Raw genomic sequence first — 17,759 nt, 5'->3', positions numbered from 1 at the left:
ACTTGAAAGTCAGAAAGCTTGTTGTGAAAACTCCATGTGTTGGCTTTCTACTCCTAGCATTACTAGCAGTTTTTACATGTGCGATCATAAGGCCCCAGACATTCTCATTTCTGGGATGGTGCAACATGAGTTTGGGTGCTAGAATAAGATACGGCTTTGGAAATTAGCTCTGACAGTTACTAATTATGATTTAGAACAAATCAAGTTTGTAAACCTCTCTGTTCCCATTTTTTTCTCTTTAAAACACAGGTGATGCTCAAATAAATAATATATGCAAAAGTGTTACAGAACCCAAACAATGGGGGGGGGGTCCAGCGGCTCACCACCTACCAGACAAATCTCCAAAAATGGAGTTCATTGGAAAAGAAAAGACTATTTAATTTAATGGCAAGCTGCTCCCTAAAATACCTGAGTAACAAAAGTAAGGGAAAGGAAAAGTCAGAGTTGGTCATTATAATTACTACGTGGGTTCAAGAATTGAAAACGCAAGAACAAAAATCTGTTCACAGTGCTGACTGGTATCACAAAAGTCTTTGGAAATAATGGCAAGTTTCTGCCTCAGAGCCTGTTCTCTCTAAGACACCCACAGAAAAAATCACCGTCACCCTCTGCCAGCTCAGTTCAGGGTTGCACCAGGAACCTCTTTTCCCACCCAAAAGTATCATGAATGTAGGCGGTTTAGCTGGTTTGCAGTTGCTGTCCAGGTCTAGGCATCTTTTGAAGTGTGCGCCCCTAGGTGTCTGGGCATAGGCCTGCTGGTGACCGTTCACACCGGCAGGGGAGGGGAAAGAACCAACTACCTTTTTGCTTTCCAGTATGCTCTGTTTCCAGAGTCCTCTCCCAGAATCCCATGCACCAAAAGCGAGTGGGAATGTCCAGCCTTCCAACCAGTGAAAGCCAGTGTTGGCCATGTTTACTTTTGCCTGCTTCAGGCCACTACGTTTTTAGCAAGGGGGCGAAGTCTCCAGTCATGCATGCGCAGTTCAGGCCCCTCCCCCCATTTCCTGTGGGGTGTCGAGTTCTAGAAATACTGATAGAGTGCCCAGCCTGTGTGAGTGAGCTACATTATATTACCCTGTCCTGACCCCGCCATCTTCCTCTGATCTTGCTACCTCAAGTTAGGAAGACCAGAATTCCTGATTTGAACAACATTCTCCTGTAAGCAGCTTAAAACCAGAGCCTCATGATAAACGTGTTTGTTCGGGACAAAGTAAAATGGACAATTTCTAGTTCTCTTGTTGTTAGTCACTGGTTGCTAATAACTCTATGGGTGTTCTCATTTTCAAAAGTGAATACACTAGACCAGGTGATCTCTCTAGTTTTCTTCCCTCACATTTGTTACATAATTAAGAGAAAATGACATAATTAACAAAATTGAAAGAACAAGCCCCAGTACCCTAATTTACTAACCGATCATTTTTTGTTTCCTTCAGGTCTTTGTTTTTATCCATGAATATTTTTAATACAGATAAAGTTTGCTTTCTGCTTTATTCCAAATGCATTAACATTTCCTATGTTTCTACAGTACCTTTACAACTTAAGTCCTACATAATATTCTGAGCGTTCTATAGAGTTAATGAGTCTTTAATTACTTGGTTATTTTTCTCTTTTTAAACATTTATACAATATTTTTAAGCTTTAACTTTCTGTTCCCTGGTTTGAGTACTGGACTTAGATATAGGAAATTCACAATTATCCAAAATAGTACAGAGGTAAAAACTAAGTAACTATTTGTAGTCAAACAGCTGGCAAACATTTATGACACTGCATACCTCGGAGCCACCTTAGGAAATCACTGTCCACAGCACTGCTGATGATCTGAGCTGTAATCCCTGGGTGAGGGTCAGACAGTAGTGCTTTTAAGAATCTCTAAGTGTAGATGATCAGATTAAGGTCTGCTGAATTCAAGTTAAGATTTGATAAGAAGATTCTGGCTTCCTTGAACTGATAAATTATAAAACTCTCAGTAATAACCATTATTTTTTTTATTATACTGTATTTGTTTCTGTTTTTGAGACAAACCATCCTTCTTGTGTTCTTCCCACTCTCCAAATCTCCTAGCCTAAGCACTGAGGTAGGTTTATGTATATATTCCAGGGCTTTATGTGCATATGTACATAACACCATAAAGCAGCAACAACTTCTAAACACTCTAATAGTCTAAACAACTATATATTTAAAAGGAAGCTGGAAATACATATGATATAACTTAAATGTGGAATCTGAGAAGAACAAACTCAGAGACTAACAGTAGCGTGGTGGTCATCAGGGGTGGGGGCAGGGGAGGGCATTGCTCAAAGGGCACAACTTCCAGCCACAAGGTTAACAGGTTGGGGAATGTCATATAGGGCTTGGTGTTTGCAGCTATTAATACTTTATCATAAATGTTGCCAAGAGAGTAGATCTTAAATATTCTTCCCACAGAGAAGAAATGGTGATTATGTGATGTGGTGGAGGTAGTAGCTGATACTATTGAGATAATCGTTTTGCAGTTTATAAATGTAGCAAAGGAGCGTGTTGTACTCCTTAAACTTGCACACCTTTAAGTGTCTGTTATATCTCAATAAAGGTGAAAAACAAATTAAAAAAATAATGGTAAGTTGCTGTGACCTGTGTGGTTCAGTTGGTTAAGCATTGTCCTGCAAAGTGAAAGATGGTTGGTTCAGTACAAGCCTGAATTGTGGGTTCAGTCCCCAGTCACGGCATGTACGAGAGGCAACTGATTGATGTTTCTCTTTCACATTGATGTTTTTCTCCTTCTCTTTCCCTCTTCCTTCTCCTCTCTCAGAGAAAATAAATAAATATTAAAAAATTAAAATAATGGTAAGTTTGTAGAATAATAATGGTAGCTTTCTGACTGGGAATTAAGTGTATAGTAACTAAAAATAAAATCAAAATGTAAACATAAAATGGTCTATCTGTAATAAAATACTACCAGCCATAGTTTTCTTTGCTTAATTGATTATACTGAGTTATGTAGCCTAATGTTACTTTCTCACTGTTTTTCTAAAGTGATATTCATGTTTTATTTATTATATACTGAGCAGTATTCAAACACTTTTCTTTTTAAGGTCTGTTAGCTCTAAATATGTTTTAAAAGTGGATACTTGCTAATAGCCTTATTCCTTCTAACAGAGATAACTTTTTTTTCCTCAGCAAGGTCTGCATTGGACACAGCTGCACGCTGTAAGTATTTCATCCCAGTAATTTGCAGATGGTGTATTCTGCTTTCCCCCCTAGGCAAATGAGAACTCACCTTCCAATACTAAAGATAGTGTGAGCACAACTGATGTAGACATTGCTTTCTGAAGGTACAAGGATGTTATTTGATCGGATAGCCCAGTATTCTTGGTATGTACTCATAATGAATGTTTTGTTTCATTAGTGTTTTTAACTTCAGAATGATAAGTACAGAAAGCGTGTAAAAAGAACTAGTATGTGAACAGATTAGTCAGTGATGCATTAGGCTTTTTAGTTTGCAGCCATTTGTTCTGCATTTATGCACTGAAAATGCAAAGTAACAATTCAAAACCTACCACCCTTCCTGAATTCAGTAAGTAAACAAAAATAATTAGATCAAATATATTTACCCTCATCAAGATCATATTATTTGGTTCATTAATGTCAATTATAAGCTTGGTCCCTCAGTGCTTTTTCTTTTGTTTTGAGGCTTTTTGTACCCCCTACCCCGGGCCCCCCATCCTGGAGTGTGTTTTATGATATGTAGATCTTGGTGATTTACATAATTCCCTTGTGGTTAGAGATTTGAAATAAACTGATTATAGAGTCTGTTAACATTCTTTTCTTTAAAAAAAAAAAAACTGCTTTCTTTTCCAAAGCTACAAAACCTCCCAGATACAAGTGTGGGATCTCTAAAGCTTGTCCTGAGAAGCATTTTGCTTTTAAAATGGCAAGTGGAGCAGCCAATGTCGTGGGACCCAAAATCTGCTTAGAGGACAATATGTGAGTATTTATCTATTTGGAAGTGTAAGATGTGCTATAAAGTTACAGCAAATTGAACCTGAATGTAGTAGATCACTTGAATATGTATTGGGCATGCTTTTATTAAAGAAAAGTGATTTCATTTTCATAGTACAGTTTTTCCCAGGCCTTTAAGGAGTCGGGAAAGTGCTTGGATTTCATACTGAAGAGTGACATAAGAGCAGTGTTCATCCAGTTTCATGGAGAGATGAGGGGTTTTCTGAGTGAATTCTCTGTGCTGTCCCTCTTATATGGTAGCCATAGACCCATGCTTTGATTATGAAATCACAGGAGAAGGATTGTTAACTCACAGGAGAAGGATAATTCATTGACATCAATTGAAATCGAAACTTCAGTTCCTTGGTCACACTGGCCACACTTCAGGTGCCAGTAGCCACATGTGGCCTGAGCCGTGGGCTGGAGCAGTGAGGAGAGAGAATGTTTCCATCCCTGCAAAGTCCTGTTTCAGCGATTTTCAACCCTTTTCACCTCATGGCACACGTAAACTAATTACTAACATTTTGTGACACACCAAAAAACACATTTTTTGCCTATCTGACCAAAAAAATAGGTACAATGTTGATTCACTCACACTGGATCTCCATTGTGTTGGCTGTTGGCATGTTTCCATTCGACAGTCTCCTGACCAAATAGTCAGTCAGGTAGTATATGTTTTAAAAATTCTTACACTCTGGTTGAAAATTGCTGTCCTCTTTGATAGCTGTGCCCTCGATAATGAGCAGTTTATCTTACAAACCAGCACCTTTCATTCTCAATGTTTGAGTTCTCCTTGAAGTGCGAAATGATCCAGTAATCGCCGCAAGCCCATCGTGGCACAGGGCAGCATCGCTAAGCTGAGTGGTTCCCTGTATCGAGATGCTCTGCAAAGTACAGTTTTCAGATTTTTGCAATCTCCCACCTCAGTGTCAGCTGTCACTTGTTCAAGTTGCTGCTTCTGAAGTCACAAAACCTTCTTTGGCTGGTTGCTTTTAGTCTGCTCTTGCCTAGAAAATTAGATGTATGAGCTTATTTAGGCTTCATGTAAAATAAGAAATATGCCATTAATTATGAAAATAAAGAATGAGGGAATTTTATAGGTAGAGGGGAGGGAACTAGGCTGTTTCTCTGAGAATTTCACTTGTCTTTTCTTTTTAATAGAGAAGCTTTTAAATATTTACCTCAGCCCCTTTCCCAGTTAGCTACAGCTAGGTTCCATAGCCTCTTGTAATAATAATACTTCTCTTATAAAATTAAAGGCTTGAGCTAGTTGATCTTTAAAGTCCCAACTCATTTGCTTTTTTTCCCTCATGCTATTAATAATCCATTGTTAGTTCCTTGTCTTCTGATTCCTCATTATAATAATCCTGTTTTACTGAATTATGTAAAAAAGCACTTGGATTTTAGTTTGTAGATCTTACATTAAATAATACTCTTCCTATTAACTTAGAATGTTCCCATTTTCTTGTCTTATTTCATTTTGCTAGACAGGCTGCAAGTTTGATTCTAAATAAGAGGAAAAAAGTTTTCTTATCATTCTTGGCCCATGGGATTGCCTTTGCAGATTTCCTGTACTTGCCTGAAGTGTGTAAGTTTTAATGCAAAGAAGAGAGATCAAACTATTTACTAGCAGGTTTTCTACATGCAGATTATATAGGCCATAAAGAAAAAAAGAGAGAGAATATGTAGGCAGTGAAGTCTGATAAAATAAATACTGGGCTCAGAGCCAGGGAATTTGCTTTCTAGTGTGTGGGAATGTCATGTAGAATTTGTGTTTTAGTTTCTCTTGCTGTAAAGTTGAGGCAGGCCACCTATTCGTCTTTATTTTGGTAATTGTCCTGCCATTTGAGTAATTGATGGGATTTTATAGCAATGCCTTGGTCATGAAATCGAGTCCCTGGTAAAAGACTAGCCAGATATCCCCAGTGGAAAAACTTCAGGGACCTGTACTTCTTCCAATACTCTCTGTCTCTGTACTGAAAATTTTTCCAAGAAAAAGATTAGAGTGAGTTTTCTTAGCATAATTTATTCACTTACTCATCAAGTGATTATTGAACATCGTGCCTGGTGCCATGGGACTCACAGTTGGTAGGGGCGGTGATGAGACACATCACGAGCTGTGCAGTTGCAGGGTGTGTGGGTGCAGGACCCAGATGAGGTTGAGGCGTCCTGCTTTAGATTGAGTTGAGGGATAATTTCTCCAATGGGATCGTGTTTGGCCTGAGAACTGAAGGGTAAGAAGGAAGACAGCCAAGTGAAAAGTAGGGAAAGAACATTCTGGACACAAGGAAGACATACTCAAAGGCTCTAAGGTGGGAAAGAGCTGGAAAGGAGTAAGAGCCAGGCCAGAAGTGAAGAGATTAAGAAATACAAACTGGTAGTTACAAAATAGTTAGGAGGATATAAGTAAAATATAGGAAATACAGTCAATAATATCACAATAACTCTATAGTGCCTGGTGGGTACTGAAAATATCAAGGGAATACTGTGTATTTACTCATATACGATTGTCTAACCACTGAGCATACACCTTACACCAGCAATTTTCAGCCAGTGTGCTGCGGGAATTTTTAAAACATTCAATACCTGACTGTTTATTCAGGAGCACCAACCTCTTTTCCCTTAAATTGTCAAATAAAAAACTGACAACAGCCCTGGCTGGGCGGCCCAGTTGGCTGGAGCATCTTCCCATACACCAAAAGGCTGTGGGTTCCATCTCTGCTTGGATGCATATGGGACGCAACCGGCTGAGCTTTCTCTTTCACTTTGATGTTTCTCTCTTTCTCTCTGTCCCCTACCGCTATCCCTCTCTTTACCTCCCTCCCTTCCTCCCTCCCTCTCTAAAATAAATACGTCCTCAAGTGAGGACTTAAAAAATTTTTAAAAAAGAAAACAGCCAGCACAACCATAGCTGTCCAGTGTGAATGCCCTATCTTGAACCTGAAATATATCTCATATACTAGAGTTGCATCTGATTGGTTTTTGGTATCAGAAATCCCCATATAGGACTTCCGCCAAGATGGAGGCGTAGGTAGAAACAACTTGCTTCTGCGCACAACCAAATCCAAAAACAACAAAGTTTTAACAACAATGAACGCACCCAAGCCACACAGAAAATCAACAATACGGAGTCCCAAAACAACGAAGTGCTCAGCTAAAGCGGTAAAAGGGGTGAAGCCAGCAGCGGAGCGGGTTGGCCAAAAAGATCCCCGACCAGGGTGGTGCGCAAGCAGCCGAAGGCTCGGATCCCAGGTGCGGGCTGGCAACAGGCGGACACAGGGAAGAGGCTCGGCTGGCTGTCTGTGGTCAGTCAAGCATTCGTATGCAGATAAACCAGTGAAGAGGTGAGCGTTGAGACCGCACGGCCTGGGGGGGGCTCACACATTTCCGCTCAGATAAACAAGCGGGGTGAGCGGTGGGACGGACTGGGGGAGCGGAGAGGACCGCCATGGCTCCCTCTCTGACCCCGCCCCCACATACAGCGTCACAAACCAGCAACAAGGGTGGCCCCGCCCTGGTAAACAACTAAGGCTCCACTCCTCATGCATAATAGGCACAAACAGATAAATAAAAACATGGCTCAAGAAGAACTCAGAGCCCCAGAGCCAATAAATCTAAGCGATGAAGAAATAGCTAAACTTTCAGATGCACAGTTCAAAACACTGGTGATCAGGATCCTCATAGAACTGGTTGATTTTAGTCGCAAATTAGAGGAACATATGAAGGCTAAACTAATTGAAATGAATGGTAATGCACAGGAAACCAATAGTAATGGAAAGGAGACTGGGACTCAAATCAAGGGAGTAGACCAGAAGGAAGGAAAAAATGACCAAACAGAAAATATGAAGAAACAAGAATTCAAAAAAATGAGGAGAGGCTTAGGAACCTCCAGGACATCTTTGAATGTTCGTTCCAACATTCGAATTATAGGGGTACCAGAAGGGGAAGAGGAACAGCCACCAGTGGAAACCTTATTTGAACAAATAATAAAGGAGAACTTCCCCATTCTGGCAAAGGAAATAGACTTCCAGGAAATCCAGGAAGCTCAGAGAGTCCCAAACAAGTTGGACTCAAGAAGGAACACACCAAGGCACACCATCATTACATTAGCCAAGATTAAAATGAAGGACAGAGTCCTAGAAGCAGCAAGAGACAAGGGGACTGTCACCTAGAAAGGAGTTCCCATCAGACTGTCAGCGGATTTCTCAAAAGAGACCTTCCAGGCAAGAAGGGGCTGGAAAGAGGTATTCCAAGTCATGAAAACCAAAGACCTACAAGCAAGATTGCTCTATCCAGCAAAGTTTTCATTTAGAATGGAAGGACAGATAAAGTGCTTCTCAGATAAGACCAAATTCAAGGAGTTCATCATCACCAAGCCCTTATTATATGAAATGTTAAAGGGACTTACCTAAGAAAAAGAAGATAAAAAAGATGAACAGTTACAGGACAGCAAACTCACAGTTATCAACAACCACACCTAAAACAAAAGCAAACTAAAAGGACAGCTAGATCAGGAGTGAACCATAGAAATGAAGATCACATGGAGGATTAGCAACAGGGGAGTGGGAGAAGGAGAAGGGGGGAGAAGGTTCAGAAAATAAGTAGCATAGACAGTAGGTAGAAAATAGGGCGTAGGGTAAGAATAGTAGGGGAAATGTAGAATCTAAAGAACTTGAGACAGGTGTTCATGAACTAAAGGGGGGGATGGTGGGGAAAGGATGTGCAGGGTGGAGGGGAATGGAGGGGGGGAATAGAACAAATGTAGTGGCATAATCAATAAAAAATGTGTTAAAAAAGAAATTAAAAAAAGAAAAAAAGAATTCCCCATATACAAGTATAGGCACCCAATTTAAATAAAAGTCACTTTGGATCAAAAAGGGTAGGTAATTAATCACTACTATTATTTTTTGTAAATCAAAATTATACCTATTTTTTTTCACATTGGCAAAAAATATATTTTTGTGTGCTGCAGAATTTCAATACTTAGTTCGTGTGTACCATAGGATAAAAAAGGTTGAAAATTGATACAAAAATACAGTTGAAAGAAAAAATAAAGAACCAGGCCAGTAGAAACTTGTAGGCCTTGCTGGTAAGGACTTGGGGTATTTTTCTGAGTAAAATGAGAAGATATGGATGGTTTTCAAACTCGGCCATGACATGATTTCACTTTTGTTGAAAAACAGTGACCGCTACACTGACTGCTGTGTAGAGTGATTAGAGAAGTGGGGTAGGGAAGCGATTGGAAGGCCTGGCCAAGGGCTGCCACCGCCCTTTGACTTTGCCCTCCCTGTCCCCCCCATTGGCAACAGACTTTACATGTTACTCACTAAAATATGTAAGTAGATACTAAAAATGTATAAGTAGGTATTTTAATATTTTCCTATGTGTGTTCTGAGTACATGCAGCTCATTTCAGAAACTATTAGTGCTTCTCAGGAGGGGTGATTTTGCTCCCCAGGGAACATTTGTCAGAATCTGGAGACATCTGGGCTTGCCACAGCTGTGGCGGTGTACTTGGGGGGAGGGGCCGTAGAGCCCCTCCACACGGATTGTCGGGCCCATAATAGCATCGACCGAGTTCTAGAAACCCTAATACAGACAATAGTTACGATTAGGGTCATGGTTGTGGTTTTAAGGATAAGTACATGCAGTCAAGATATATGTCATAGAGATTAAGATACATTTCATTAGTTAGAAACACAAACTTCTGGGTATAAATATAAGGTGTCACACAACAAAATTGTAGCTTTTTCTTTTATATGGAGAACCCATAGAACTTACTTATGTTCAGGACGTAGCTTTTATTGTGGACATATACTCATTTGATTTTAGTTTATAACAGCTGATTTTAGGCATAGTACTTTACCTTTTATTATGTAATCTGCATATTTGGTATAGGAATATATAGCCAATTGTTTTAAGAGGCTTTTATTTTTTTCCTGGGGTCAGATAATATTTTTGGTTGTGAGGGCCAAGAAGTAAAATCAATAATATTATGCAAGTACCTATATCGTTATTTAACATGTGGCCATTTGAAAGTGTAAAGACCATTTTAAACTTACAAATAGTAAACTAAAACACACACATGAACACACGCGCGCACACACACACACACACACACACCCAAACTCCTCGGGTAGCTAGATTTGTCCCATGAGCTGTACTTTGTTAAACCTTCTTCTGAACTAATCGTCTACAGAAGTAGTACCTAAAACACATAGTAGGTGTTTGAGTCAATTGTAGTTGAAGATGAATGGACTCTATCTATAGATTTTATGATCATATGATCATTTTCTTTAGATTTTTGCCTGGAGATAAGGAGTGGTATGGGAGTGGGAACCTTCATACTCATGAAGGATAAAAGAAAATATTTCAGCTTTTGTTAGTAAGAGTGACGACTAAGCTTGATACATTTAAAATCTTCAGTTACAGATTTCCCTGGTTGAATTGAGTTTCAACAATTGGTGAGCTGCTGCCCTCTTGTGGAAAGCCCATGTTACAGCGCTTCTTTGTTGCCTTTTTCTTTGCTCTGTGATAGACCCCGCAGCAGACTCTGAAATGGTGAATGTTTGGAGAAGACACTGTGACAGTTATTAATCACAGCTGTTGCCTATTAATATTAATAATAGTGTTCACTTATATATATCTGAAAGGAGCAGAACAGAGGCATTTTGAAACTCCCTCTTTTGTTGAGCAGAATCGTTGGGCCCACCTCAGAACTGGTCTTGGACATAGATAAAAAAATTCTGTGCTTTATTACGTGTAAATTTTAGAAAATGACAAGTGAAATCTTGAAGGCAGATAGGCAACCAGTATGGGTAGATAGATAGTTAAATGCTACTAAGTTTTAGAAAATCAATCTTTATACTTTTTTATTTCTTAATACTTTTTAAATGGACATTGTAGTAGAGTCTTTTCTAATTTTTTGTTTTGAAATAGTTATAGAAATCACAAGAAGTTGCAAAAATGATGCAGGAAGGTCCTGCATACTCTCCATGCAGGTCATTCTGATGTCATTATAGTACAGTATCAGCAGCACGGAATTGTCATTGGCACAGTGTGTACGTTCAGTCCTGTGCTACAAATGTGTAGACCCATGTGACCAACACAGCAGTTAGGATACAGAATTATTTCATCCTCATAAAGGTCTCTTTCTTACCACCCTGTTATAAGTCACCCCTATCATCACTGACCCCTGGCGACCACCAACCTGTTTATCATTTCTGTGATGGTGATGTTGGGAATGTCGTAGAAATAGACTCACACGGTATGTGACAGTCGAGACTGGCTTTTTTCACTTGGCGTAATGCTCTTGAAATGCTGGTGCACGTTAATAATCTGATCCCTCTCTTTTTCACTGCTGAGCATTGCTATTTGGTGTGGATGTGTCCACCACCTGTTGTCTTCAACCAAACAGTTCTAGTTGTTTCCTATGTTTGGCTGTAACCAGTAAAACTACTGTGAACTACAGGTTTTTATGTGGACATACACTTTTACTTCTCTTCCATAAAGTTCCCAGGAATCCTGGGTTGGGTGGTCAACATGTGTTTGATTTTATAAGGAACTGCTGAGTATTTCCCAGAGTGAGTGTGCCATTTTACATTTCCACTGGCACATTTGAGAGAGACAGTTTCTTTGTATACTTGAGAACAAACCTAATAGGTTTGTTGTAGTGTGATACCTCAATTAATTTTCTTTTCCTTCTGTTTAGTAATATTGAACATCTCCTATTTTTTTTTTGCCACCTGTATGTCCTCTTCAGTGAAATGACTGTTCATATCACTTTTCCATTTTGTTTGGATGCTCTGGTTTTTGCTGCTGAGGTTTAAGAGTTAGTACTGCACTCCTTCATTGGTTGCAACCACACTGTAACTACGAGTTCTAGGAAAACCAGCTAACACATTCAGTGGGAATCAGTTGGCTCTGTGGAATTACAATAAAGTGTTGTAGACCTTATTATTTGTGAAATTATGTGCCACACATACTTTATATCAGTAAAGTTCACAGTAAATTTATATACATATATATATATATATATATATATATGTATAGAAGTCTAAATATCTGGATACTTGTGTGTATTCATACTTGTATACTTTTCCCCTACACTGGACCTCAAACTAGCTGATCACCATTGAACCACACACCACTGGGAGTATTACTATTACCTTTAATTTCTAAAATTAACGGTACCCATGATTCTAGTGTAGCAACTCTAGTTGAACAAACTGCACTGGTATTGTTGCTTTCACTAATGCTTCAGTGACATTGTATGCGATGGTGTGAGAGCTGCCATGGCTGCGATCCCTGCAGGTGTGACTGCAGTGAGATGCAGGCATTATGTGAACACAGCATTACTACTTCTGAGTATAGGGAGACTTCACACTGAGCCATTCACAGTTAAGTGAAACCCTCACGAACAGTGCTCCCCACTCTTTCTGTTCTCGGATTGTGAAAGATGTGGGGCGCATCCATCTCACTTCTGTTTTCATGTCACATCTGATACTGCAGAAAGTGTAGGAGGGTGGTACAGAACATGAGCATAATGCCCGTGTTTCAAGGATTTTCTGAAATGGTATTTCATAATCTGATGCAGAACAGCAAGAAAGTCTTGATATTTTGCCTTAATTCTTGCTAATATATATTTCTATTTGTGAAATACATATTTAAGGACATTGTAAAATTTTATTTAAGGACATTACTTTAAAGGTATTATTGGGCTGTTTTCTCATAGTAGAGACCTTTTAATCTCTGAAGTACTAAACAATTATATATAAAACTCCTAACCTTTAATTTTTTTGGAAGATTTTTTCTTTGACATATGTTTGTGCAATATCTAATTCTCTGTTGGTCTTGATATTTCCCCCTTCAGTTTAATGAGCGGCGTTAAGAATAATGTTGGAAGAGGGATCAATGTTGCCTTGGTAAATGGTAAGGATAATTATTTTAGCTGACGGGTGGACTGGGTGGGTATTCATATGCTCCAAAGTAAAAGCTACTCTAACAATACCGAGGGGTCAGGGCAGAAGGTGCCCCTCTTGACAATAAAGCCCCACCCGCCTTCCTGACTACCTCCAGCTCTAGGTGGAGACTTCATGTCCGAGGATTTATCTCATGCTTTCCTGGAAGCATTCGGCTTCTGTGGCAACATGTGGAGAACTTCCCATGGGATTGTTAGGGTACATGCCATCTCATATTAAATCCATGACTTCCTGCTGCCAGTGTTGGAACCCTAACATGTGAAGAGAAATTGATACGAATGAGAGGGTGTCGGGGACAAAGGTTGATGCACTGTTGGATGGGGTGGGAGAGGAATGAAAACAAGAATTAATTGTAACTTTTCAATATTTGTCCACATTCTTCTGATAAGTTCATTAGAGTAAATCAGTTTATGAACCCTGAATCAAATCTAAAAATACGAATCTGTGAAGCGAGGCGTCCTGCACGCTGGTCCCTTCTCCCTGCTGCAGCAACACCTCGGTAAAGCTGTATCAGGGAACTAAAACACAGCTGGCTTTCCTGGTCCATAATGTAGGGGAATATTTTTTACTTCTTTCAAAATAAGAAGTAAAATTTTGTGTTTCTACTTTCTTCAGTTTCTTAGGTAAAAGGACCAATACCTATTTGTCTATTTATTTGTTAATTATAAAAAGCTTTACAAAGGGAAGTAAATGTAAGTTTTATAAAAGGATGTCTAAAGTGTCTAACTTTGCATTAGAATTAATTCTCTGCAGTCACTTGTGAATTCTGTGTGCTGCTTTCGGGCTTACAAGACTAGTGAGACTATCCAAATATTACCCTTTAGAAATAAATAATTCACATGGTAAAGTTCAGAATTGAAGTCGTTCTCAAGATAACTTACATGAGTCTTTAAGAATATTTGTTTTATGCAGTGTGGAGTATATTTCAGTTGCATAATGTAATATGAATTCAATCTCTTTCAGGAAAAACAGGAGAAGTATTAGACACTAAATACTTTGACATGTGGGGAGGAGGTAAGTGTGAGTGGTCAGTGCAGTTCTGCTGCCGGCACTGACGTCACCCCCTCGGTGTAACGTGGCCCATTGATGGCAGCCGCGTGGCTTCATTCTTGTGGTCCCTTTGTTTCTCTTTTCACTAAATGTCCAGCTGTGTTTCATTTTGTATATGTATCAGTCACATTGTATATATACGTTTTAATAAAAATGGTTTGTGGTATATAATTAAGAATAGTGGTACAGGAATTGGGAGCTTAAAAAATCTGAGTTCTCTTTTCTGTAGGACAACTACTTCAGAGCTTTGGCTCCTTTAGGTTTCTGTCTGAAATTGTAAAAAAAGGATAAGTAATTTGAAGATGGGTATAACCAAGCACTTCGGACTGACTAAAATGACTCATTTACATATGATTTTTTATCTCAAAAACAAATCACCTAACTCGCCTACATTCTTTCCCTTAGTTTATAATAAGTAACTTTGCCCAGAAGATCCCTTAAATCAGTATACACATTTATATATTTTTTTAAAGTTACAGATCTTGTTGTGAATTGTATAAAATTTATGTATCCTCTTTTTAGAAAAATCCCGATACAAACATATTTACACATACTGAGGGAGCCCATGAGCGTTTCTCCTGCCCCCTGCGCGCCTTACTTTAAATTATAAGTAATGACTTTCCCGTGGGGTTTTCATTTGGCCCCTTGAATGTCTATAAAAAAGACAGAATGAATCAGAGTGGGAAATTTTAAGTCACGGTGGCATCACGTTAAGAAGCAAACTTAATTAACGTGTTCATAAGATTTTTCTCATTTAACTACTCTACATTAGAACTTATTTGTAAATTTAGTATTTTTAATAATAATATGTATTTTTAAAGAGTTTATTCATTTTTAGAGAGATAGGAAGGAAGGGAAAAGGAGAGGGAAAGAAACTTTGATGTGTGAGAGATGTACCACCCGGTCCCATCTCACACCACACCCCCAACCAGTGACCTGGCCCACAACCCAGCCATGTGCCCTGACGGGAATTGAACCAGTGACCCTTTGTTTTACAGGTGGGTGCTCAATACATTCAACCACATCAGCCAGGGCACAAATTTAGTATTTTATATTATTAACTTTGCAGATTTTCATGATGGTTACCCAGTCATTAAAAACAACAACTTCAATCTTTTTTTCAGATGTGGCCCCATTGATTGAGTTTCTGAAGTCCATACAGGATGGAACGATAGTCTTAATGGCAACATACGATGATGGAGCAACCAAGTACGTAAACTTAAAAGGCTGCACAGCCTTTCTGAGTGTAATTTGTATCTATGAAAGTCATACATTTCCATTGAAAAAAATTCTGAAATAGAACGGAGTTCCAGATAAACACTATTAACATTTTCTAGTTTGTTTCTTTCTGTGTTTCTGTGTATTCATTATGCGTATATTGGTAAGTGAGATCCCATTGGCCATAAAGTTTGTTCTCTTTTACATTCTCTGTTTTAAGAACTTTAAATTGTTTTCATTGATGTTAATATTTTTGATAGTATTCTATTATGGTTCATCCACAGTTGACCCACCTTTATTTAAAAGCTCCCTGTTATTGCCAAGTTTTTGTATTATAAATAATGTTGTGATAAATACCCTTTTACATGATTTTTTTACCTTTAGTTATGTCCTTAGACGAAATACCTAGAAGTGGGATTGTGAAATAATAATTGCAGTATATTTTCATAAAGTTTAATAGATGGTAATTTGTAACTTTTACTTAAAATGGTGCACTATATTTTGTGAAAATTCAGAAAATACAGAAAAGCACAAAGAAGATACAGTTCGTCTCACCACTCAAATATAATTGTTGATAATATCTTAGTTTCCACTTCCAGATTTTTTAATACACGGATTTTCTTAAACATTTGGAATGGTACCATTTTTTTTGAAATGTCTAGTATAGATTTTAAATGTGTCATTCAAAATGTCTTTACTAAAATACCTACTGCTGAACTTTTAGGCTCTATCCCAAATTCATATTTAGCAAAAATATACTGTCTTAAAATTTTTTGAACAATCTTTTTTTCTTTAAGACAAATATTCTTGAAGTAAGGTTGTTGAATTAAAGGATGAGCACAATTTTTAAAAAGATTTTCAAAGTTTGGACCAGTTTTGTGTGTCTTTCAGAAATTCCATGACACTGTTAATTTTTTAAAACTTCCAATTCTAGAAGCTTTAGAAAGGAGTTTTATTTTAACATGCCTTTCTTTGGTTATTGGTAAGATTATATTTTTTTCATATTTTTAGGTCTTTATCTTATAAATAGTTTTTTCATCATTCAGGTTGATTCTCACTTATTTATAAGAGCCTTTCCTATATTAAGGGTATTAACTATTTCTTATATTAAAATGTAGTATTTTGCACATTATTTGCTTTTGATTTTATGAATTTATACTGTTTTGACATTTAGATGTTTAGACTGATTCTTTTATTTATTTATCTAATTATTGTTCAAGTGCAGTTTTCTGTCTTTTACTCCCATCCCAGCCCATCCCCCCAGTGCTCCCCACCTCCCTCCCATTTCCACCCCCCTTAGTTGTTGTCCATGTGTCCTTTATACTTGTTCCTGTGAATCCTTCCCCTTTCCCCTGAAATTCCCTCCCCTCTCCCCTCTCGTCCCTGTCAGCCTGTTCTCTATTACAGTGTCTTTGGTTATATTTTGCTTGCTTATTTATTTTGTTGTTTAGCTTCCTGTTAAAGGTGAGATCATATGGCATTTGTCTTTCAACACCTGGCTTATTTCACTCAATATAATGCTTTCCAGTTCCATCCATGCTGTTGTAAAGGGTAGTAGCTCGTTCTTTTTCTGCTTCATAAAATTCCATTGTGTAAGTGTGCCATAGTTTTTGGATCCATTTATTTACTGCTGGGCACCTAGGTTGCTTCCAGCTTTTGACTATTGTAAATTGTGCTGCTATGAACATTGGGGTGCATACGTTCTTTTGGATTGGTGTTTCAGGGTTCTTAGGATATAATCCTAACAGTGGAATTGCTGGGTCAAAAGGCAGGTCCATTTTTAGTTTTCTGAGAAAATTCCATACTGTTTTCCATAGTGGTTGTACCAGTCTGCAATCCCACCAACAGTGAACTAAGGTCCCCTTTTCCCCACAACCTCTCCAACATTCGTTGTTTGTTGCTTTGTTTATGATGGCCATTGTGAGTGGTGTAAAGTGGTATCTCATTGTGGTTTTAATTTGCATCTCTCTGATGGCTAATGATATTGAGCATCTTTTTATGTGTCTCTGGATCCTCTGTATGTCCTCCCTGAAGAAGTGTCTGTTCAAGTCCTTTTTCCATTTTTTAATTGGGTTGTTTATCTTCTTAGAGTAGAGTCGTGTAAGTTCTTTGTATATTTTGGACTTTGAACCTTTGTCTGAGGTATCATTGGTCAATATGTTTTCCCATACAGTTAGTTGTCTTTTTATTTTAATACTGTTTTCTTTAGCCACACAGAAGCTTTTTATTTTGATGAGATCCCATTTGTTTATTCTTTCCTTTATGTCCCTTGCTCTAGGGGACATATCAGTAAAAATGTTGCTGTGTGAAATATCTGAGATTTTTCTGCCTATGTTCTCCTCTAGGACTTTAATGGTGTCATGGCTTATATTCAAGTCTTTTATCCACCTTGAATTTATTTTGATGTATGGTATAAGTCGGTGCTCAAGTTTCATTTTTTTGCATGTAGCTGTCCAGTTCTTCCAACATCATTTGCTGAAGAGGCTATTTTTACTCCATTTTATGTTGCTGCCCCCTTTGTTGAATATTAATT

The 17,759-nt window shown here is 38.3% G+C and overlaps 1 protein-coding gene across 2 annotated transcripts in view; it reads left to right on the top strand.

Moving 5' to 3' along the window:
• FAM3C (FAM3 metabolism regulating signaling molecule C) overlaps positions 1-17,759 on the top strand; it is a 53,481-nt gene that overhangs the window by 23,381 nt on the left and 12,341 nt on the right. For both annotated transcript variants that reach the window (XM_037139678.2, XM_037139676.2), the window contains exons 4-8: positions 3,157-3,186; positions 3,840-3,963; positions 12,850-12,908; positions 13,922-13,972; positions 15,133-15,217. In XM_037139678.2, the coding sequence (XP_036995573.1) occupies positions 3,157-3,186; positions 3,840-3,963; positions 12,850-12,908; positions 13,922-13,972; positions 15,133-15,217 (349 nt within the window). The remainder of the gene's footprint in view (positions 1-3,156; positions 3,187-3,839; positions 3,964-12,849; positions 12,909-13,921; positions 13,973-15,132; positions 15,218-17,759) is intronic.

This window comes from Artibeus jamaicensis, unplaced genomic scaffold (genome assembly GCF_021234435.1).
Source record: "Artibeus jamaicensis isolate MK-2021 breed Jamaican fruit bat unplaced genomic scaffold, CSHL_Jam_final contig_540, whole genome shotgun sequence".
Taxonomy (NCBI): Eukaryota; Metazoa; Chordata; class Mammalia; order Chiroptera; family Phyllostomidae; genus Artibeus; species Artibeus jamaicensis.
This window is presented reverse-complemented; position numbering and strand designations above follow the sequence as displayed.